The 21,249-nt window shown below is 52.0% G+C and overlaps 7 protein-coding genes across 7 annotated transcripts; 1 reads left to right on the top strand and 6 right to left on the bottom strand.

Moving 5' to 3' along the window:
- Positions 1-876: 876 nt before the first annotated feature.
- JCM6883_005848 (uncharacterized protein) lies at positions 877-1,499 on the bottom strand (the record flags this gene model as incomplete). The annotated part of the gene is made up of 4 exons (XM_076633373.1): positions 877-905; positions 984-1,153; positions 1,218-1,429; positions 1,488-1,499. 4 exons carry the CDS (start codon positions 1,497-1,499, stop codon positions 877-879), a joined length of 423 nt encoding a protein of 140 aa, XP_076486684.1.
- A 118-nt stretch (positions 1,500-1,617) lies between these two features.
- On the top strand, positions 1,618-2,403 carry JCM6883_005849 (cytochrome b5-like heme/steroid binding domain-containing protein; the record flags this gene model as incomplete). The annotated part of the gene is made up of 4 exons (XM_076633374.1): positions 1,618-1,963; positions 2,058-2,210; positions 2,276-2,306; positions 2,382-2,403. The coding sequence occupies 4 exons, from the start codon at positions 1,618-1,620 to the stop codon at positions 2,401-2,403; spliced, it is 552 nt and encodes a 183-aa protein (XP_076486685.1).
- Positions 2,404-3,979: 1,576 nt separating this feature from the next.
- JCM6883_005850 (uncharacterized protein) lies at positions 3,980-5,704 on the bottom strand (the record flags this gene model as incomplete). Its single annotated transcript, XM_076633375.1, has 2 exons — positions 3,980-5,235; positions 5,572-5,704. The coding sequence occupies 2 exons, from the start codon at positions 5,702-5,704 to the stop codon at positions 3,980-3,982; spliced, it is 1,389 nt and encodes a 462-aa protein (XP_076486686.1).
- Positions 5,705-6,409: 705 nt separating this feature from the next.
- JCM6883_005851 (uncharacterized protein) lies at positions 6,410-8,270 on the bottom strand (the record flags this gene model as incomplete). The annotated part of the gene is made up of 3 exons (XM_076633376.1): positions 6,410-7,845; positions 7,911-8,093; positions 8,150-8,270. The coding sequence occupies 3 exons, from the start codon at positions 8,268-8,270 to the stop codon at positions 6,410-6,412; spliced, it is 1,740 nt and encodes a 579-aa protein (XP_076486687.1).
- Positions 8,271-9,293: 1,023 nt separating this feature from the next.
- On the bottom strand, positions 9,294-10,629 carry JCM6883_005852 (uncharacterized protein; the record flags this gene model as incomplete). Its single annotated transcript, XM_076633377.1, has 4 exons — positions 9,294-9,328; positions 9,456-10,178; positions 10,255-10,437; positions 10,494-10,629. The coding sequence occupies 4 exons, from the start codon at positions 10,627-10,629 to the stop codon at positions 9,294-9,296; spliced, it is 1,077 nt and encodes a 358-aa protein (XP_076486688.1).
- A 1,383-nt stretch (positions 10,630-12,012) lies between these two features.
- On the bottom strand, positions 12,013-12,836 carry JCM6883_005853 (PRKRIP1 family protein; the record flags this gene model as incomplete). Its single annotated transcript, XM_076633378.1, has 2 exons — positions 12,013-12,510; positions 12,603-12,836. 2 exons carry the CDS (start codon positions 12,834-12,836, stop codon positions 12,013-12,015), a joined length of 732 nt encoding a protein of 243 aa, XP_076486689.1.
- A 444-nt stretch (positions 12,837-13,280) lies between these two features.
- Positions 13,281-20,414, bottom strand: JCM6883_005854 (DUF1765 domain-containing protein; the record flags this gene model as incomplete). The annotated part of the gene is made up of 10 exons (XM_076633379.1): positions 13,281-13,328; positions 13,397-14,693; positions 14,752-14,862; positions 14,925-15,647; positions 15,713-15,886; positions 15,949-16,102; positions 16,163-16,272; positions 16,331-16,417; positions 16,497-17,080; positions 17,136-20,414. 10 exons carry the CDS (start codon positions 20,412-20,414, stop codon positions 13,281-13,283), a joined length of 6,567 nt encoding a protein of 2,188 aa, XP_076486690.1.
- Between the last annotated feature and the right edge of the window lie 835 nt (positions 20,415-21,249).

The following is a 21,249-nucleotide window of genomic DNA, read 5'->3' on the forward strand; positions in this document are numbered from 1 at the left end:
GACCTCTAGTTGTTGCTTTTCCTGGCGTAGTCTTCCTAGCGAACCAACGTTCTGACCCTTCCTCGAATTCCTCGGCATTCGCCCATTCGATCTCCCTGGACCTGTTCACTCCCCACTACTTCCCTACCGACTCAGAAGAGGCGCAAGACGAAGAACAAGAGGCAGACTATTACACGTATCCGTGTCGATGTTCGAGTCGGTTCAAGATCACTCTGAAAGAGCTAGAAGAAGGGGTTCAAGTGGTTGGGTGCGAAGGATGCAGCGAGAGATGCAAAGTAGATTACGAGGAGGTGATAGAAGAGGAGGTGATAGAAGAGGAGGTGATAGAAGAGGAGGAGGAGGGCAATGATAGACAGGATCAGGGCAGGTGGGAGGACGGAAAGTAGAATGTTGTAAAACTAAAGGTATTCAAAGGGTCTGAGTGTTGCGAGAGAGAGCAAAGATATGACCGGAAACAGCGCGTCGGCGAGAGGGGGCATGATCCGATTGAGGCACGAGGGAGCTAAATTGGTGAGGAGACAGAAACGGAGCAATGGACGATTCGGGCACGAACTCTTAAGAGAAGCGTTACCTGGCGGGGGATCGAAGCACAGTAGACCCTTGGACTCATTCTCGCCAATGTCCTGCATCGCGAACTTGTCTCTCTCGCGGATTTAGGGTCAACTTGCGGCAAGGACACTCGAAAAAGAGAGGGTTTTCGATTTCCTAGATTCGTTGCTATTTTAGATACATTGGGTATGGAAAGGACATAGACGTAATGTAGAAGGAGCTGTCTTGGGTGTTGCGGGGTAGAGGCAGAGAGTTGGGTATAGGCCGTTGACAAGGTACGAGAAAAGACAATCTGGCGGGGACAGATTTCGACAGAGAGCGACAGGCTTAATCCCCTCGTTCGAGATTGATCGAGTCTACAGAGGTAATATACAATTAGTCGTCAGCCCGGTGCACCATTGTAACGAGACAGAGAGGAGTAGAAAAGGACTCACTTCCGAATTTCGCGTACAGAATCTTCTTTAACTTCTCCATTTCGTCCCTGCAAACCCTCTTCTCTTCTTCCAATGCTTCTACTTTCTCTCTCGTCTTCCCTAGATTCGTTTGTAGGTGTTCTAGGGCTTCCGAGACTGGTAGATGAAGAAACGTCGAATCTAGCTTGTACCTATTCCCGCGACCCGTCTTCGTCAGTTCTCTCTCTCGCACTCGGTCGAGGCATGGAGACGCACATGATCTCCTCGTCTTCATCCAGTAGCTCCAACTCCGTCTCGATCTCTTCGAAGTCTTCTTGGATTTTCGATAATGTCTCCAGCTCTTCGATGATTTCGTCGGTTCGGGAGTTGTGTCGAGAGAAAGCGTTGATGGCGTTCTGGTCGGAGAGAGTTACAGTCGCATCGGTAGCGCTGTTAGAGGGACCTGATGATGAGGGATCTTCTTCCAACTAAACGAGACGAGGGAACGTGAGCGATAGATCACGCTTCTATAGAGGAAGAACGTACCATTTGAACCATGATTACGGGAACGGAGCTACAGAGCTGGTGAGTCGTTAGATCAAGAGTTGTGTCGGCCAACTTCGCTCTCTGTTCCCTTCTTGCCCCTCACTTTGACCCGAAATCCGACCTCGCTACGATGCTAGAACGTATCCTGCCTTCGGGCCTGTACTCGGTACTCTCTTCCCTCCTTTTTCTGACCCCCTTGAATGGTTCGCTCTCGATCCTCCTCTTGGTCGTCCTCTTCTCTCTCCTCCCTTCGACTCCTACGATCCCGGTCTACCCTCTCCCAGCAACTCCGAACCTCGGCTACAATTATCGTCCGTTACACCACCCGAAATCGACGAAATGGGAGAAATTCACTCCGGAACAACTCGCAAAGTTCGATGGGAAACAACCTGGCGAGCAGGACGGAGGAAGGATCTTGTTTGCGATTAGGAGGAAAGTGTACGATGTGACTGCTGGGAAGAGCTTTTACGGTCCAGGTGAGCTACCCTCCCTCCCTTCTTCGATTGGAGCACCACATCCTCTCTCCTCTTTCCTTTTCGAGTTCGCTAACAGGTCGACGAGCACACGCAGGTGGATCGTATGAAATCTTTGCGGGAAGAGACGCCTCGAGAGGATTAGCGAAACAGTCGTTCGAACCAGACATGTTGACCCCGTTGGATCAGGAAATCGATACATTGGAGGATTTGACGAAGACTGAATGGGATAACTTGCTAGGATGGGAGAGTGAGTCTTACCTCCTCCTCAGCTCGTAAGGATCTATCGAGGCTGACGAAAGGATCCGGATTCAGCTCACTTCCAAACGAAATACTTTCAGTGCGGGTAAGCTCAGACGTCTTCTCTTTCGGTAGTCAGTCCGTGTCGAAGCTGACGATGTGCTCTACAAACTCATGATAGGGACTACATTGAGGCAAAGTAGAAGATTTGCCTCGTTGCGAGCTGGAAATGACAAATCGATTCTGTCTTCTCTTGCCAATCCCTCGTCTTCTGTTCACTCGCAGCAGATGTCTCTCGACTGCGTTGTGCTCACCTCTCTACCTCTGCAGACATCTTCCCTCTGACTTCGAGCACGACCGAAGTGGATGAGAAGAAATCTTCACGTTATTCCAGAGGACAAAACCAAAAAAGGATGGAGTAGCTCAGCTAAGATAGGAATCAACGACACAGATAAAGAGCGTAGTTTCTCGATCTTATCTTGGACCCCCCGACCATTACCAATTTCTAAACTCAGGCTCATTTTCGTCCACCTGCGATAGTCGGCGACTTCTTTCCTCCCTGAAGCTCCCAGCAGCTGCTTCGTATGGATTGACTCGGGTTGGCGGTGCTGTGTGTCTAAGCGGACCACTCGTCGTATCGGATCGCCCCGAGGAAGGAAGACGAGGGCGAGAGAGCAACGAGCGAGAGCGCAAAGCCCTCGAGGGGACCCTAGTCGACACAATCGTAGGGAGCAGAGTCGAGGAGCGACCTGTCAAGCGACCTGTCGGGATGAACTGAGAGGGCGCCGTGGGTAACGCTGTATGCTCGGAGGACGCGGTAGAGGTATGGGAGGAGAGAACGAGGAGGATCAGAAACGAACGCATAGAGCAAATAGAGCAGTTCGTTCTTCCTTACGGGCATTAGACTCGCTGAGAGCCTGCACTAAACCGGTTGCAGTCCATCTAGGATCGAGATCTGTCGTCAGGATGCGTCGTATGAACTGAAGTGCTCACTCAACAGTTTTCTTCATTAGCGGCTTTGAGCTTCATCGAACAACGCGAAAATGACTCACTAGGTCCTTGTGACTTTGCTCAGCGAGCATCTTGATGCTTCTCAGTAGTCTCAACAGTACTTCAAGTCGAGCGGGATCCATGTTGCCCTGAAAGTCTCGAAGGACGGATCCGAAATCGCCATCTGGACAAAACTGGTGTAGTACTTCTGCCCTCCATCTGAACGCATATTCGTTACCGAGGAAGGTCCGACCCAGTGCCTCCGTGACTTGGTGTACGAGTTCCTCGAATTTGAGTCGTTTGTCATGGTAGTGTAGCGGTGGCGGCATTGCATTTGAGTGAATGCCGTAGAGCCCGAGTACCGTGAATGCGACTCGTGGATAGCTCAGGAAGTTTGACTATCTTCGAAGGTGATGGTCGAGAACAAAGAAGCGAAAATTGACACTCGTGCCTCTTTAATACAAAGGACCGCGGAACCGCTTCGGACTTTGAACGTGCATACAGTTGACGGAAGAGGAAGGATGATATGATACGACGACAGCAAGGATAAATATACATATGAGGAAGGTAGAGCTATCGCTGCTGAGCGAGCCATGATACATGGCGAGATAGAAAGAGGGCTCGCAAAAGAAAACTATGAACGTCCCTTCACGATCTCTAGCCCGCGTTGTGACCTTGAACGACTTCTTCAACAGCGCCCAGACGACTTCGACCAAGTTGGTCAATTTCGAAGCCTCCTCTCGCCTCTTCTCCGACAAATTTCGTTTCGCGGGGGCGAGAGAGATAGGATCAGGAGGCACGAGACGGTGGGAGATACGTATACTGAGGTCGAGGAGGAGGAGGTTCGAAGGGAGGCTTTTCGATCCGAGGATGGGATGGAAAACTGAAATGTATAGGAGGAAGGATTTCAGGGGTGTATTGAGCGGTTGTCATCGAAGCCTTCGACCTCGTGCGTTGCTTCTTGCCGGATTCCTTCCCGTTTGTAGTAGTAGAGTCGGTCTCGAATGGTCGCTTTGTCGAGACCCAAGTGCGATCGAATATCCTACTTTTCTCGACTTTGCCTTCGAACCAGTCCTCGATCGTCTGCTCGATATCTTCGGTCCCCTTGTATACCAGCTTCCATTTAGCCTCGCAACTCGCTGCGATGCACGTATTGATGATTTCCTCCGATTTGGCCGGGTCGAATTCAAGGATCGCGACACTACAACGTCGTTCCGAAAGCTGTCGAACCGAGAGTTTGGCGTATGCGAATTTGTGGAACTGTGAACGTGTTGTTTGTAGAGGTAAACCGAAGATGAGGAGAGGGCGCAAGTCTGATTTTTTTGTGGTTTCTGGAGCTGACGATGCGGGAGGGAGAGGAGGGGGAGATGGGGGAGAAGAGAGAGAAGGAGAGAGCGGGACAAGTTGAGGAGAGAGGTCTGTTGGAGATAGGAGTGGTTCTGATCTCATTGTTGGTGTAATGCCGAGAGCGGAGAAGATTTGTTCGTCGATATCACTCGACACGAAAACTCGTAATTTTCTGCCGTCCATGTCCGAGTGATCGAAGCTCGTGATCACCTGTTCGACCACCCTTTCCTCGACTTCGACGAAAGCATAGGTTTGGATCGTACTCGACTCGATATGGAGCACCCGACAAGGAATATCCTTCTCGAGGAAAAGTCGGCTCAATTCCGATAGCTTGTAATCCAGCGGGAAGCGAGCGACTCCTAGTGTGATGCGAGATGAAGAGGAAGGTAGAGCTTGCTGATCTGATGAGGATGAGGAAGGCGGATCTTGTTCGTCGAAATATAAGGTATGAAGCGGTTGCGCCTCTTTCGAGATAATTGAAGAGGACGAGGAAAGCGGTGAAGGATGGTTGAAGTTCGGGGATGTAAGGAAATCGGAAGGAGGACCAGACGGAGACGCAGGGGAAACAGGAGGCGGAGGATTGGGAAGCGGACCATTTCCGGTCAATGCTGAGAAATCCTCGGGGCTCAAAGAGAGAGCGTCGATCCAGTCGCATGCCGCTGACGTTCCGAGAGTGATCAAAAGTTGAGCGTACTTCGCTGCGAGAGCCGGAGAGGAAGAATGAGTAAAGTCGTGATGGGGAAGATTGCGACGAGACAAGGCCCGCTCACCTTTGCAGTCATATCCCAGCTCTTCAAGAAATTCGTCGCGAAGTTGTTCACGCTCCCATCCTTAAACCTCACTGGATCCACAGTCTGAAACGTCGCTCCCTTGAGTAGCAGGATTTGGGCTGTAGCCTTCCGGCGGTATGCCTTGCGGCGGTTGTTACAGGGCTGCATTGCCGCTTCGAGTGCCGTGTAGCCTTTCCATGAATCTGTTCTTGATCTGATCAGCTCTCGTAGCAGCAGGAATCAAAGAGGAAGGTTTTGACTTACGTTTTGCGTTGATCGCGTGTTCGAGACAGCCTCTCCGTTCCATCTCTTCTATCCAGACCAGTACGTACAGTACATCTCCCTCTTCGATAGCTGTGACTAATCGGTCGGTGAGTTCTTCAGCGCGCGAATACATCTTCAAAATGAGTCGCGTCGTTCAGGCAGAACTCATAAGCTTGAGGTATTCGACGAAGGAGGTAGAACGTACTCACGATCTCAGACTCTCCGAACCCTCGCTGCTCTCCGAACTGGAAAAACAAACTTTCGAGTTGTGGGGAGAAATGAAACCTCGACGAGTAGCTGTCGTGGCGAACTCGTAAGTGGCAGCGAGAGGCAGAAGGCGATCACTTGAAGGATGCGCGAGGTATCGAAGAGCGGGAGGTCGTAGACAAGGTGGAGAAGCCAAAACAAGATCAAGAGCTCAAATTCCCACGGGACTTTCCGCTTCAAAGTCGTACTCTTATGGTACACTAGTATGACGATGCGAAGATCTCGCTGTGTATACGAGCCTCCGCTCGGAGTAAAGGATATGAAGGGAAAAAAGGCCTCTCTTCGCACAAACTGGCAACCTCACGGTTTTGGTTGCCTCTTTCTTGGTCCGCCTGATGATAGCGGCAGCTAACGATGGAGGTGGTGTCCGAGACAGTCACAGGGAGACAAGCTCAAACGGTAACGAAGTGCGATTCCAGAAATCTGCGTACAGAAACGAACAAACAGGCAATTTTCAGTCTTCTTCGTTCGATATGTACAGAGTATCCTTGACAGAGTATCCTTGTAAGTCTCATTCCTACAGCCAGCCTTCAAGTCATATTCACCCGTTCGAAACCGTCAGGGTATCTGCTCACTCGGACGTCTTCCTCTTCCTCCTCTCTTCTTCCAAAAACTTCCTCGGCGTCTTTAATTTCGAAAGTATCGAGATTGTCCATTTCGTGTGCGTAGCGAGGGTGTCGTTAGTAATGATGGCGAGGACGGATGTCAGCGAGGTGAGGCGACGGAGGAGACGGTGAATGGCGACGACGAACAGAGTCGCTGCGGCGAGGAGAAATATAGAGAGAGGCAGAGGAGCTACGAGAATATCCAGGGCGTCGATCGGAAGCGGAGGGACTCGGGAAACGATTGGACGGGTTTCGTGGAGGAGAAGGGAACGATTGCTGCGATAAGAGGGTCCAAACGCTCGAATTTCGCAACGAAGAGAGCTTCCTTCAGCGAGACGTTTCTGATAGAGTTGTTTACGGCAGTACTCAGCTCGTTCTGACCTGACCCCAACAAACGCGAAATCCTTGAACCCAGTCGAGATGTCGAAAATTTCGACTCCAATCTCGGCAAAGAGCTGTTCGACGAAGGCCCTCGATTTCATCGGATCGCCGGTTTCAGGAAGTCCCCCGAGGTGGAGTCTTGTGAGAGAAGGTTCTTGGTCGGAATAAGTCGATTCTCTGTCAAGATGTCGCGAGAAATTCGAATCTCTGCGAGCTCTGACGACAGTCGACGGGTGTTGAACGTCCTCCTCCTCGTTCTTGACTCGACGGGGACTCGATGAACGCGATCGCTCCGAGGAGTGTCGAAGCTGCGTGGAAAGACGTGCCGAAGGAGGAGGGAAACTGGTGTGGCTTGAGGCAGGGCGAGGTTGATTTGCTTTGGGCATTGAGCCAGAACACGAAATTCTGTTTCCTTGGACGATTCTCTCATCGAGGGACTTGATTGAATGTTGTTCGTCTGTACCTTTGACGGACACGAAAGCAAAGAAAACTCTGGAGTTCTTGAAAACGGTCGAAGCTTTCGAACGGATCCGCAAGTCCAGGACTTGCACGTTGATGTCGTCAAAGAGTTGGAGTAGCTCGAGTAGCGTAACGTTTCGAGGGAGGTTGCTCAAGTACAGAGTAACCGGTTGTTCGTCGCTAAGTTCTGGAGGTTCGTCTTTTTCGGCTTCTTCCGCTCTTCCACTTGATCGAGGCGATAGAGAGGTTGCAATGGAAGTTAGATTCGAGGTCAAGCCGCGAGATGAAGCTTGTGCTATTGAGACACTCGAGGTTCGAGATGCTTCGGGCGAAGATGATTTCGGAGGAGGGCCGAGATTGAGACAGGTGGGGGACAACTGTAGGAGAGTCGAAGTCGGAGGCGAGTTTTCTGTTTCGGTTGCTGCGACGCGGTTGGAAGGAGGAGCTGGAAGAGGTCCTTCTCCCGTCAAACTCTCAGAGTTTGGCGGAAGGGGTAAGTTGCCGTCGATCCAGTCGGCGGCAGTCTCAAGATCGAGTGAGAGTAGATGTTGTGCATTGACAGCTAAAACTCCAAACGGTCAATGTGCTCTCGGAAGGGAAGGGATTGGGGAAATGAGGTAAACTCACCTTTTTCGCATTCACCTTGTTCCCATTTCGTTACTAGATCTTTCAGTTCCTCGTTCCGCCCTTTCTCCACATCGTATCGAGCTCCTCGCAGTAGTAGAATTTGAGCGATAAGTCGATGGAGAGTCGAGAGTTGCGAAGGGAGAGAGTCGATCGATTCGAGAGCAGTTTGACGCTTCCAGGAATCTTTCATCCACAAATGTGAGCTCCTGAGTACTTCTCAGGTAGCTTGGAAGGCTTACGAGGTGAGTTGATAGCCTGTTTAAGAGATCCCGATTCCTTCATCTGATGAAGGACAACGAGGACGTAGAGCACATCCTGTTCGGATGTGGCTACTTCGAGTCGATCAATGAGGTCTTGCATCGTACCCTCGAGCGGCTGGACTGGAGCAGTGGACTCGAGGGAGTGAGGGGGAGGGATGATCAAGTCGAAAGGAGAGGAACGAGAGTCGGAGACTTCTTAGTGTTGAACTGTGACAGGAACTTCGTAAGACGGAACTGAAATTTGATTGCGAGACGAGTAGGAGTAAAGAGGAAAGACGAAAGAGAGGAGATCACGATTTCGCTCGTTTCAGACCTGTCGGCGCTTTGCTCAGTCTTCGCAATCTCGCTGTTGTCAGCCAACGACGATCGAGTCAAAGGGAAGATTCATTGGAGGGAGCCAGTATGAGGCAGCGATTGAGGGACAGAGTAACAAATTGCGATTATCGTAAAACAACAACAGAACTACTTTCTTCCTTCGCTTCGTACTACAAGCATATATATTCCTCCCAGATTCACTCCTTCGTTGACGATCTGACCGCCTCTGCATTGTCGATAAAGCCCGAGAGAGTTCAAAATCCTTTGCGGAGTTCTGTAAGTTTCCTCTTCCTCTCCCTCCTTGCTCCTCTCTTCTCCCTCGCAAGAGCTTCAGAAACGACAGCCCGTCAGGTTGGAGAAGGTCTGAAAGCGTTGCTAGGGCGGTGCAGGGCTGAACGATGACCAACGTGGCGACGACGAGAAGGGACGAAGGGAACCGATGAAGGAGAGAATGAGCGAGGGGGTTGATGGAGAGAGGTTTCAGCAACGACGGAGGGAGCGTACTGCGGTCCTAAGAGCTGAAGTGGCGATTCGTTTGCATTGTTGCGAGCGCGAGGAGCAGGAGGAGGACGAGATTCAGCGAAACGAGGGCCACGAGGAGATGCTGAACGACGGAGCCGACGATCGTCTTCCCGTTGTGCAGAATTTCGAGGACTCGGAGGAGGACTGCGAGGAGAGAGGGAGCGTCGGTCGGAAGCACAGGGCACAGGAGACCATGTCAGTCGTCTTTTTCGTCGAGGCGTCGGAGAGCGAGAACGAGAGCGATCGGGAGGCTTGTCGTCACGGTAGCGAGCGTCGAGCTCGTCGTCTACGTTGCTTTGAAGTGACCTTGACGAACGAGGCCTACAAGAGCGGGAGTAGGGGCGGGGGGATCGAGGCGACGAAACAGGACGATGGGGAGGAGACGGCGGAATTGGACGTCGCCACGAGAAACCTTCGAGCGAGATTGGTCTGCAGTCGAAAGGGATACCCCAGGGAGCTTTCGAAGGGAGATCTCGACGAGGACGAGAAGGTTGAAACTTTGGACGGGATGGAACGGGATGAGGCGGAGCAGAATCAGGGAGAGCAGGACAGGGAGTTGGCGGGATTGGTCTCGACTTGGCGGGGGCACACGATACCTTACATCCTTGCACGACTTTCTGATGAAGCGAATCGATAGAACGTTCGCCAACAGAACGCTTAACACCGACGAACGCGAAAGTGCGTTTATAACCGTCCCAGGGAATCCTTGAGTGATACACTCGTATTCCGATATCGGTGAAGAGTTCGTTCAATTGTTTCAGGGTAAAGTCCTTTGGGAAACCGCAAACGTGGAGATCGACCAGTTCTTCTTGCGAAACTGTGACTCCTCCTCCTGCTTCTTCCGTGTCGAGACGAAAGGAGGAAGGGGTTACGAACGAGGTGCAAGTCGAAGTCGATTCGGGAGATAACGAATGCTGCATCGAGCTACTCGAACTTGAGGCTTCCTCGGCGAAGCATAAGTCGAGAGGAGCGACGAAATCGACTCGCGTGGGCGACACCGACGCGAGAGTGTCTCCTTGAGACATGTGATTCGGTACCGAACTATCGAGATTGTCGAAGGGAAGAGCTGGAAGAGGTCCCGCGCCAGTCAAAAGTTCGGGATTCGGAGGAACCGGCAAGTTCATGTCAATCCAGTTCGCGGCATCTTCGAGATCGAGAGTAAGTAAATGCTCTGCGTCGAGCGCTGGTGGTTGGGGCTACTTCAGCGTCGAAAGGCTCGTCGAAATGAGGAAACGAGGCAAACTCACCTTTTTCACTTCCACCTTGTTCCCATCTCGATACTAGATCTTTCAGTTCCTCGTTCTGCCCTTTCCCCACATCGTACCGAGCCCCTCGTAGTAGTAGGAGCTGGGCGATGAGCCGATGAAGAGTCGAGAGTTGCGAGGGGAGAGAGTCGATCGATTCGAGAGCAGTTTGACGCTTCCAGGAATCTGTTATCTGAGAATGTGAGCTACTGAGTACTTATGAGGTAGCTTGGAGGGCGCACGAGGTGAGTTGATAGCCTGTTTAAGAGATCCCGATTCCTTCATCTGATGAAGGACGACGAGGACGTAGAGGACGTCTTGCTCGGATGTCGCTACCTCTAGTCGGTCGACAAGGTCTTGCATCGTACCCTCGAGCATTCGGTGAAGTGGTCTCGCGGGTAGGGGTCCGAGGGGAGAGGTAGTTGAATGAGTCTGAGGGAAAGGAGGTCGGAGTCGAATCGAGACGCTTGCAGGCTGTACACAGAATCAGCAGGAGCTTTGGTGGATATAGACAGTCGAGAGTGAGCGAGAGAGAGGGGGGGGAGTAGAGAGCAGCACGGCTCTTCTTTGGAAGGATCTCGTTTTGGCTCAAGGCATCTTTCAGCTCTCTCTGGCCAGTAGTTTGTTGCGACATGCCTTTGGCACTATCCGTATCCAGATGCGAAAGGTTTAGAATGTATTGGTATAACGGCAAAGCATATAATCGACAATATCGAGACCTAAACCCAAGCTTAACTTCCTCCTCTCAGGCTTCCACCGTACGCTTCGAGCGATTCCACTCAAGGACGAGCTCTAGTACAGCCCTGTGAACTTCCTCTTCCACCGCCGAAGCCAGTTCGACTGCTTCCTGATATTCCTCCTCCTGAACTTTTACAAGCTTCGAAGTTTCCCAAAACCAAATGGCTTCTGCCCTTTCCTCCAGCTCTCTATCGGATGGGCCCTTGCAGCGCTAGTAAGAGACAGACATCAATTGGTTGTAAGCTTAAAGCTCGATCGTCGAGGAGAACCTGAAAAACTGACCTTTACAAGTCCAGGTAAGATTGTACCAGCGTAGTCGGGGTAGCCCCGAGGTGGATCCTGGCTGATCTGAAGTCCCTTGGCTTTGCACCGGGCGTTCCACTGCGCAAACTTTACGTTTTCCCACTTCATGTTAACCCGCCGACTTCTTCCCCCTCCAGCCTGCCGATCCCACTCAATAGCTTGTATTTCGATCTCTTTCTGCAAGTTCTGCAGTTCCGGAAGAACCTGAAGGATCGTCATGATGAGGGGGAAACAGAATGAAGCTGAGTCGACGTGAGGGATTGTCGTTGTCGAGCTGGGTTCTGGTCGAAGGCATTCGGGTGAGTCCATCGTCGTTTTTGACCTAGGCTGACAAAGGAGAGGAAGACAGGGAGAAAGAGTGGAAAGAAGACAGCCCTCTCGTTCGTCTTGTCACGTCGAAGAAAGCTCGAGGCGCTAAAAGGGAGCGAGCGGGAGAGGAGCGCTGCCGAGCCTGAGCGCAGACCTGAAAGTGCACGAGGACCGAAGTCAATAGCAACTGGCGAAACGCCGAAATGCGGCGTTCGAGCTTGAGAGGTCCGAACGAAACGAAGTGGTCGAGCAGCCTTGAGGACGAGGGGGAAAGGAGAAGCTACATGCGCGAAACTGAAGTGAGGTAGCTCTCTCTGTGCGAGGAACGTCAAGGTAGAAGAGAGTTCGACAATGCTTACAACGAAGCCACAACTTGGTAACAACAGAGCAACTAAACTTCCGCGATTCGACTTAATCATCGTCCTGAATTTGGATCCCTGCTTCCTGTGCTGGTCTCGCCCTCTCCTCCTCCTCCCTCAGGTGCGTCAACTCATCTTCCTGAGCCTGGACATCCGCTGCTGAAGGTCCCGCTGCCTCTTTCTCTTCCCCGTCCCCATTTCCTTCTTCTGCCTCTTCGGCTTCCCTCTCTTCAGCAGTCTTGAATCTCATCGCTCCCCCTCCTGCCAATTTCCTCTTCTTCGCATCGTCCTCTCCCGATCCAGATGCTCCATTCGTCGTCGCATCCCTCGCGTCCTCGTCCTCTTTCCCGTTCCCTGATCCCTTGTGTTTACTCCTCGCCTCCTTTTTCCTTTGTCTCTTCAACCGATTCTTCGAAGTCTTTTCTTCGGCTTGTTGTTCCGCTAATCGTTGTCGTTCTTCCGCTTCTTGTTTTTGCTTGAGGAACGCTTCCTCTTCATCCATCAATTTTAACCTCTCGTATTCCCTTCTTCTACTTTGTTTGTATACGTGCTATACATCACACGCAACTCAGAATCGCATCAGCCTTCTGTCCTAGTACCTCGCCCGTAGAGGAGAGAGGAGAGAATGAGAGGAAGACTAACGAATTCACCACTTCCCGCTCCGGCACTACTCCCCTGAACGTTCTTCATCATTTCCCTAGGTGGTCTCAAGGTCTTGCTCACCCCTTCGGCGGGGCGTTGGGGAATGTAGACTTCTTTGTCTGGGTTCGAGAGCAGTTTCGAGAGTTGATGGGCTTGGATTTCGGCAGGGGTTGCATGGCGAGAGAGGCCGTGAGGTTTCGAAGATTTCGAAGAGGATGGAACGGAGTCTGACATGGCGGCTCGAGAGGAGGAGAGTGGAGCAGGGGGAAAGCTAGAGATCCCGAAAATGATGAAACTCGATGAGGTGTGTCGACAATCTCTTCGCGCTGAGCAGGCTATGTGGACAGCTGAGATAGACAGACGAGGAACTGCATCGTTGCTCGGGAAGGAAAGCGAAAAAAGAGCGTGAGAAAATAACGAAAACTGAGATACAGAGGGGAGAAGCGTGACGAGCTGGGTATAGGGAATGGGGGAACGAATACTGCAAAGATAACGAGAGAGATAGAGGACGAAAGAGATGAGGGAGAACAAGTAATAGTTTGCGAAACATGCAGCGAAAATTCAAGAACGAGAAAAAACGAAAGAACGATACTGTGTTCACGAGAGGCTGAGGCATTAGTGACAACGCATAGACTTGTCGGCGAGGGAGATTGGACATACAGATACGAAGCGGAGCTTTTAGTCGTCAGTGAACGAAGTAGGCCAAGAAACCGCAAGACGAGGGACCTAACAGCGAATTCAGCGAGTTTAGCTTCACGTCCCTCAACACGAGTGAGTTCGAGAGAGAAACTCACAACATCCATAAAAGTACTATTCGTTCCTCTCGCCCCACTATCCTCTTCCTCCTGTAATTTCGCAACCCAATCATCCCATTCCTCAAAAGACAATTCCAAATCGACCAAACCCAACCTCGCGTACTGATGAAGTTTCTTGTCGTACCCGATTTGTTGCATCATCGAATGACGGTATTGAGCTGGGATTGGAGGGACCGAAACGGAATCGATTCCTCCTCCGTTCTTCCCTTCTTTCTTGAGGAGTTCCAGGGCGGCGGGAGGAAGGATCGAGGCTCGTTTAGAGAAACGGAGGGAGACGCGAGGAGAAACGGCGGATTGTGGGTTTGGATGAGCATTCGCGGTGCGCCGAATCGGAGAAGTAGGTAACATTGAGTCTGGCGGGTTTGATGACGATGACGGGTCGGAAGACGAAGAGGGAGATGGTGTGGGCGAAGGAGGAGCGGCGGAGGCGACAACCGTAGGGTCGACATCGGTTCGACTGACGATTCCGTTCTCAAATTCGAAGGAGAAAAACGCTGGACTCGTTGGTCGAGATTTCCTCCTTTGCGACCCAGAGGACGACGTGGAAGTCGAAGCGTTCGATTTGTTGCGACGCGGTGCTGAAGGAGAGAGGTGACCGTTCTTCTCGGGAGTCGAAGGAGCAGGACTTTGATTAGTCGAAGGAGGAGAAACGACGACTCCGGTTTCGATGGTAGTCGGGAGAGCAGTTTGAGGCCATTCGACCGAGTTTGTGTCGTCGACGATCGGTGGCTCGCCCTCCTCTCCGCTTGCTCTTCTTCGAATAGTCGCAGTTCGTTCAACGGTGAAAGGATCGATTCGAGCGTCGTTTGAAGGAACGACTTTGAGACCTTTCTTGTTCTTCCCGAGTCCACCTTTCAACCACGAAACGACCTTCGAAACCGTCTTGTTATTATCTCCTCCACTTCCCTTCTTCGTCGATCCACCTCCCGCGCTACTAACGCTCGAAGGTGGAGGAGGAACCGCTCTCACTAATTCCTGAGTATCTTCCTCATACTCCGATTCCTCCTCGAACGTTTCCGCGAGTTCATCGACAGTCCAAGGAGCTTCCTTCACGCCTCGAGTCGAACAAATCGTCGAACGTTTCGGACGGAAGAAAGTCGAATCTTCGGGAATGTCTTGAACGGGTTCGAGCTGATCGTGTCGTTTTCGGATCGCTTCGAGTCGGGCGTTGAGTAGACCGAACAAGGCGAGGATACCTTCGTCGGGAGGTAGATTCGGGTTTTGCTCTTTCGCGACAACTCCGAGACGAGACAATCGCCAGACGAGCAGTCGGATCCTGCGCAAATGAGGGTGTCAGTTGAAAGCACTAGAAGGGGGAAGTCTAGTGAACTCACCAGAATCCTCGAGTACCTTGGTTGTAACAGAGGAAGAGACGAGTAAAGACGGCTTCGTCGAGAATAATTCCCTCGCATAAGGCGGTTCGATCCTCAGGTCTCAAAGTGAAGCTGTAGAGATAGACGGGATGAGCTACAGGGCCACAGGAGGTCAAGAGAGAATAGTTGCCCACATTTCGAAATGTGCGTACAGGAAAGCGATGCATCTCATGAGAGTGACCGTATTGTCTGCCTCGAGCAAGATCTTCTTGACAACGGTGAAGAGGAATCCGAAATCAAACATGTCGAGGCATCTTTCGTCGGGCTTCGGTGCTGGAGGTTCGTCTTCGGTCGAAGCTCGATTCGATTCCGACGGGAAGGCGAGACTGAAGATGAGGGCTTCGACGTAATCGAGGAGAATGAACACGCTTCGAGTATCCCACATCGAAGTACGTTTCACCGTCGCCCGAATCCAAACTTGTATCATTTGACTGAAGACGTGTCGACGAGAAGCTGAAGATGACGATTCTTCCTCTTTCTCTCCCGGAGCGAGAGGGGGTCCTCCGACGATATCGAGCATCGTTTGAACAAGACGTCGATGCGCGAGTTCGAGGATCTTCGGTTTCGCGCCGAAAGAGAGGTTTGCGGAATCGTTCGTGTTGAAATTCGAAGTGTTGGGTCCCATCGAAGTAACCGATCGGAGATTGCGATGAACGAGTGCGTCGGTCTTTTCGAGGAGAGAAGCGGCGACGAAAAGGTAACCAGGAGCGGTGATGACACTCGCGGGAGACATTGGTCGTTGTTCGGCGATATCTTCTCGAGCTTCGATTGGGACGAGGTAGGAAGCGAGCTGCTTGTGGTAAGCTCGGTAGAAGGAGAAGGGTAGATCAGAGTCGGAAGCGGTCCATCGAATGAGCCTGACAAGAAAGCTTCGTCAACGAACCATCACAGGCATTGCTCGATAGACCGGGACGAAACTGACCAGTTTCCATTCATCTCGATCGAGTAGACTCCTTCTCGAATGAGGTACTTGTCGTTCTCGTCCACGACGCGAGGGAAGGTCGGCAGGAAGAGAGAAGCGTAAGACCGGAAGTCACGAAGGCACAGCGATGTGAGATGAGGAGGAAAAGTCTCGAGGTCGACAGAAGGGATGTTGCTGCGATGGGCGAGGAAAGGTTAGTTCATGGCAATCGAGAGCGAGAGAGAAAAGGAACGTACTTCTCATCAACGCCGGCTTCTTCGAGAACTCGTTTGAGACCGGTGCGTTTAACTTGAGGGAGAGCTCGGAGGAGTTTGATCCCGACTCCTTCGATACGCCAGAACGCAATCGCAAAGACTCGACCGGAGAAGACGAGGGTGTTCGCGTAAACAGCTGAAGGGCGAACGGAGTATCAGCTCGTGCGAGTCAAGCTGAAAACTTCGAATCGCTCACCTTTTTCGTTCAGCTTTTCGACAGCGAAGTGGAGGATCTCAACGAGAGCAGACTTGAAGCGAGCTTGACCGCGAGGGTCGCTCTCGAGAGTAACGGCCGAAAGGAAGTGACTGGAAACAGGAAGGAGAGGTTAGCCAAAGAAAGCGAGAGGTCTTTCGGGAGACTCACCTTTCAGCGATCGCTCCGACAGCTTCGAGACATGCACCTCGATGAGAGGGTTGCATTTCCTTCAGCTCCATCGTCAGAGTTGCCAACCTGTCCGTCCATAGCGGTCAGTTGAGTCTGATTCTGATTCTGAGGGAAGAGATGCGATTCCTCAGGGATCCAGACTCACCAGCCGAACAAGATGTCTCTCTGCCTCTTTGCAAGGTTCTGAGTCGGATGAGTCGAAGGACTGTCTTCTTCCTTCTTGAGGAACGGTAGAAGCGTATTCGTGAGGATCGGAGCTCGTTCCGGATGATTCTGTTGAAGCGCTTTCGAGTACAGTCCTAGAGCGTCTTCAACGTCGAGCCAAGCCGAACTCATACTCGCGTCGCTGCCGAGTCCTGAATCGGGTACTTTTCCCCGCTTCTTCCAAGGTTGTTGCTGCTGATGCTGAGGCGGTACCGCTCGAGGAGTCGTTCGAAGGCTGTCTGATCGAACGAGGATAGGAGCGACGGTACGGGCGAATAGAGGAGATTCGGCTTCTTGAGCTCGGGAAGCCGGAGTTGAACCATCCAAGCGTTTGACGATTTGGGCGGTAGCAATAACCGAGTTTGAGCTTTCGTGAGTGTTGATCGAGGGAGTTGATTGACCAGAGGAGAGGTCTCCGGACTGATGGTGAAATCCGTTTCCGACGGGAGTCGCGGGAGACGGAGTTAAAGGTTCGCCGTTCTCGTCTGAGAGTGCCATCTTCGACAACTTTGCAGAGGCGAGAGTCTATAACGCAGAATGGTAAATACTCAGTCGATCGAAGGGAGAGAGAGCAACTCACGAGAAGATTGTCGGTGCTAGGTCGACGAGGAATCGCCTCTCGATCCGTCAACAAATCGAAACTCCTTCGCCCCATGCAAACATCTCCGTGTCCGTTCTCACTCACTGAACCACTCCAAGCCGAATTCGACGTTTCTCGATCCCTTCCGAACCCTCTCGCCAGCATGTCGTCGCTCTTCCTTCCCGCCGGTAGACTCATTCCCAACAACGACTTCTTCTTCTCGATCGCAGGCTTTTCGTTCGAGGACGATATTTCCTTGTCGCCGAAGTTGAGAAGCGAAGTCAAACTCGAACGACGAGGAGGTTTTCTAGGTCGAGTCGTCGTGTCTTGTTCGTGATCTTTGAGGGGCATCGTCCACGATCTGACGGCAGCTGCTTCTTCAGGTTTATGATTCATCTTCGTGATCTTCTGAACGAGTCGACGACCGAACGGAATCGAGGAAGTCGAGGACGTTGCAGAGTGAGAAGGAGTAGATTTGGTCGACATCGGTAGAGGAGGTTCGGAGAGAGGGAGTGCTGTGAAAGGAGCTGGTTCGTCGCGAGGAGGTTGACCGTACTCGAACGAGTCTTTGCGAGATGAAGAATGGGTTTGCTGAGAAGACGCAAGAGAAGAAATTGAACCTTGTCCTCCAGTTCCTCGATTCCTCGTTGTCGAACCAGAAACGACTTGGAATCCTGATCGAGATCCAGAAGAAGATGAATGAGATTGATCGCTGCGTTGTCGGAGGCGAGAGAAGTGACGAGTCATGCCGCTGTCGGATCGTTGATGCTGGTAAGTCGTTTGTTGGGCCGCAGCGGAAGCGGGAGGAGTTCGATCGTCGTCAAAGAGAGAGTTCGAGATCGGAGTAGGGGGGAGAGTTTTATCGTTGTCGAATGAAAAGTCGGTTGGAGAAGGGTCGAAGACGAGGGGAGCTGGAGGTGGAGAGCTGAACATAGGCGGCGAATTCAGATTCGGTTCTGGCGTACGACTTCTCGTTTCCATCTCCCTATCTTGCTGATCTTTCCCTCCATTCGAAGCGAACGACAACAAACTCGCCAAACTTCGTCTCCTCCGTCTCTTCGCTGCCGATTGAGGACTTCCCCCTCCTCCCGTACCGACACTAGCCTCGCTCAAACTCCGCTCCGTCACGAACGACCTCATCGAAGAGATCGAATCTCCCTTTTTCCGAATCTTTCCCATCGCGTTCCCGACGAATCCAGCCGGAGTTCGTCTACCACTTTCTGACCCTGCTGCATCTCCTCCTCGATCGCTTTCGATCGTCACTGTCGACAACTCCCGTTCGTGTCTTCGTTCTGTTTGCACGAGAGATTCGTTCATCGGTAAAGCTCGTTCCATCTCCAGCTCCAATTCGAGCTTGAGGTCGACTTTCGGAGCTTCCTTCCTCGGCAAGTTGCGAGCGGGTTGGTTCGAGCTGTTGAGAGAAGTGGTAGATCTGTTGAGGTCGAAACGTGAACTCGCAGCGGAAGTTTCCCTCGATCTTGTAGACGGGTTGACAGGATTAACTTTCGGATCTGAAGCTGTAGTCGGGGTTGAATCGTTTCCGAAGTTGAGCAGATCACTGAGACCGAAGAGAGTGTCGGAGTTGCTGAACGAAGAACCGAAATCGAAGTCGAGGTTAAGGAGGGGAGGAGCTGAAGAAGAGGTCGATCGGGAGAGCGCAGTCGAAGGTCCGGTTGATTGTCGAGAACGATTCATTGAGTCGTACATACGAGGTGAAGGGCTCGAGAACGAGGGAGCTGTCGAATCGAACGAAGGGCGAGAGATCGAAGTTGATGAACTCGAGTAAGGTAAGGAGGTAGTCGAGGATTGAAGGTACGTCGAATTATTTGTCGTGGATGTCGCAGTCGTTGTGTAATGTGTATCGAAAGATTGAGCTGAAGTCGTCGCAGAAACGAGCCAACCTTGAGGATCTGGTGTTCTCGGTCTCGGTCGATCCATCACGCTTCGATTGAGGCTGCTGCTTCGGTCGTCTGTACTTCCGACGTTGTACGAGAAAACGCTCGAAGGATCTGGCGTTTTAGAGCGAGAAACTTCCGCTTCCTCCTCCTTCGGCCGTTGTACTTCTTCTGATCGGAAGACTGCACCAGAGTCAGGAGTCTTGGGTCGTGGTCGATCCATGACGTTCGTTGATGTTGTCGGAGTCGAAGAGCGTACGAGGGTCGGAGACTCCGAGGCGATCGATGCAGCTCGACTCGAAGATGTTGGGGAAAGAGTTTCGTTGAACGGATCCGGAGTTTTAGGTCGAGGTCTGTCGAGAACCGAATTCGAAGAGGAGGAGAACGTCCGAGAAGGTGACCGGCGTCCTTCTAGAGTGCCGTTTTGCGAGGTAGAGAGCGTCGAAGAGGCGGAGGGACGAGGACCGTGTCGCTTTGTTACGATCGGAATTTGAGAGTGAACTGTCCGAGGTGAAGAGTTCGAAGAGAATGGATCGGGAGTTTTAGGCCGGGGCCGATCGAGGACAGAAGTTTTGGGGGCGATTGAGAGGGATTCAGCGGTAGGCGGAGGCGAAGAGACAGGGGGGGAAGAAGCAGGAATAGTCGTAGGAAAAAGTCGAGGTGAGGGGACCGGAGTGTTCGAATTCGCGTTTGCGTTCGTGACGGTCGAAGCTGAGGAGGAGGAAGAAGTCGACGAAAGGTGAGAGTGGGACGAAATCGAATTGTGAACCGAATTCCGATCTTCCGGTCTCAATCCATCTTCTGAACCTCTATATGACCCAGTACTCGACGAAGTTCTCGGTGGTGGTCTCGAACTCGTTCTGATCGCTACCCTTTGCCTCACTCCGAATTGACTCGGAAAACTCATCGTTCCATGTCCCGATCCGTTCTCTCCCGCCGCTGCTCTTTCGAGTCCGCTCTGACTGCTCGATAATCCAGGACTCGGGGATCTCCGCACGTACGCCTGTTGCCCCTCTTTCTGCACCGAAGGGCTGCCCGTCTGAATCGGTAATCCCAAGTTGAGCCCATTCGAGGTCGAAGGAGAAGTGCCGATCGGTGCTGGAATGAATCGCTGAGGTGCTCCCGGTAGTTGTACGTTCCCTCGACCGTTCACGAATGGTCTCTGAGGAGCTAATTGAGTCCACGATTTCGACTGAGGAATTCCTCCTCCTCCGTTCGGTGACCCTTCGATCCCATTCTTTCCTGTTTTCGGAGGAGTCGGAGGTCCAACGTCGCCGTTCGGTCCCGGTATCGAAGAGAAAGACGACTTGCGAGCAGAGGTAAAGGTGGAAGGGGAGAAAGGAACGGGTGGGGGGAGTTTGCCCAAAGGAGGTGGACCGCTCATTTTGCGTTAATTGCTATAGGCCCTATGCCAACGAATCATCTAGTCAGCACACTCACGCATCAATAGACCGGTCACTTGAGTGACAAGGAGCCCACGACCCCCTGAGAAACCGGTAACCTTGCTCCTCTCGAACGATCACGCTCCTTAAAGAGTAGAGGAGTAATCCAGGTAAGAAGAGAAAGACTCACGAAGCCTCTTGTAAATAGAGTGACCCCCGAAGCTGCTGTTCCCCCTTTTCCGCGTGTTCGAATTCGTACCCTTTCTTCCTTGTTTCCTCTTGATAAACGCGATCTGTCGCGTGGTCTGGACTGTCGTAGCGAGCTAGAGTGCTCTCGAGTATCGTCGATGAAGAATCGGGGTGAAAGTGATCGGGGAAAAGGAGATGAGACTTCAGTCGAAATTCTGAAAACGGGGGATCAAGTCCTGTCTCTAGGTCTTTGACGGTGTGAGATCTGAATGTCTTCTGCCTGGACCGGAAGTACCGGAGCAAGCGACAATTTTATCGAGAAAATGACTTCGCATTCACGAATTTCGCGAAAGGTTTGCGAATCGAGGGCCCATCACTGTGGGTCGCACTCGACGGCGTTGAGGCTTCTGTAAGAGGGAGCTTTATCCTGGTCACGATTCCGGATATCGAACCCGAGACGCACGGTCGCAGACTTCCTCTCCAGTTCAAAGCCGTTCTTCTGAGCAATTTTTGCGCATTGCAGTCTGACTCTCAGCTGTTCTCGGACCGGTCCCTCGTCCCTCTGTAGGTAGATAGATATTAAGATCAATTAGCCGTTGCCGATAGCAGCAAGGCTTCGAGCCACGCGCGCTGGAAATCGAGCTTTGT

Source organism: Sporobolomyces salmoneus, assembly GCF_050403485.1.
Source record: "Sporobolomyces salmoneus JCM6883 DNA, S_salmoneus_JCM6883_v1_ctg37, whole genome shotgun sequence".
Classification (NCBI taxonomy): Eukaryota; Fungi; Basidiomycota; class Microbotryomycetes; order Sporidiobolales; family Sporidiobolaceae; genus Sporobolomyces; species Sporobolomyces salmoneus.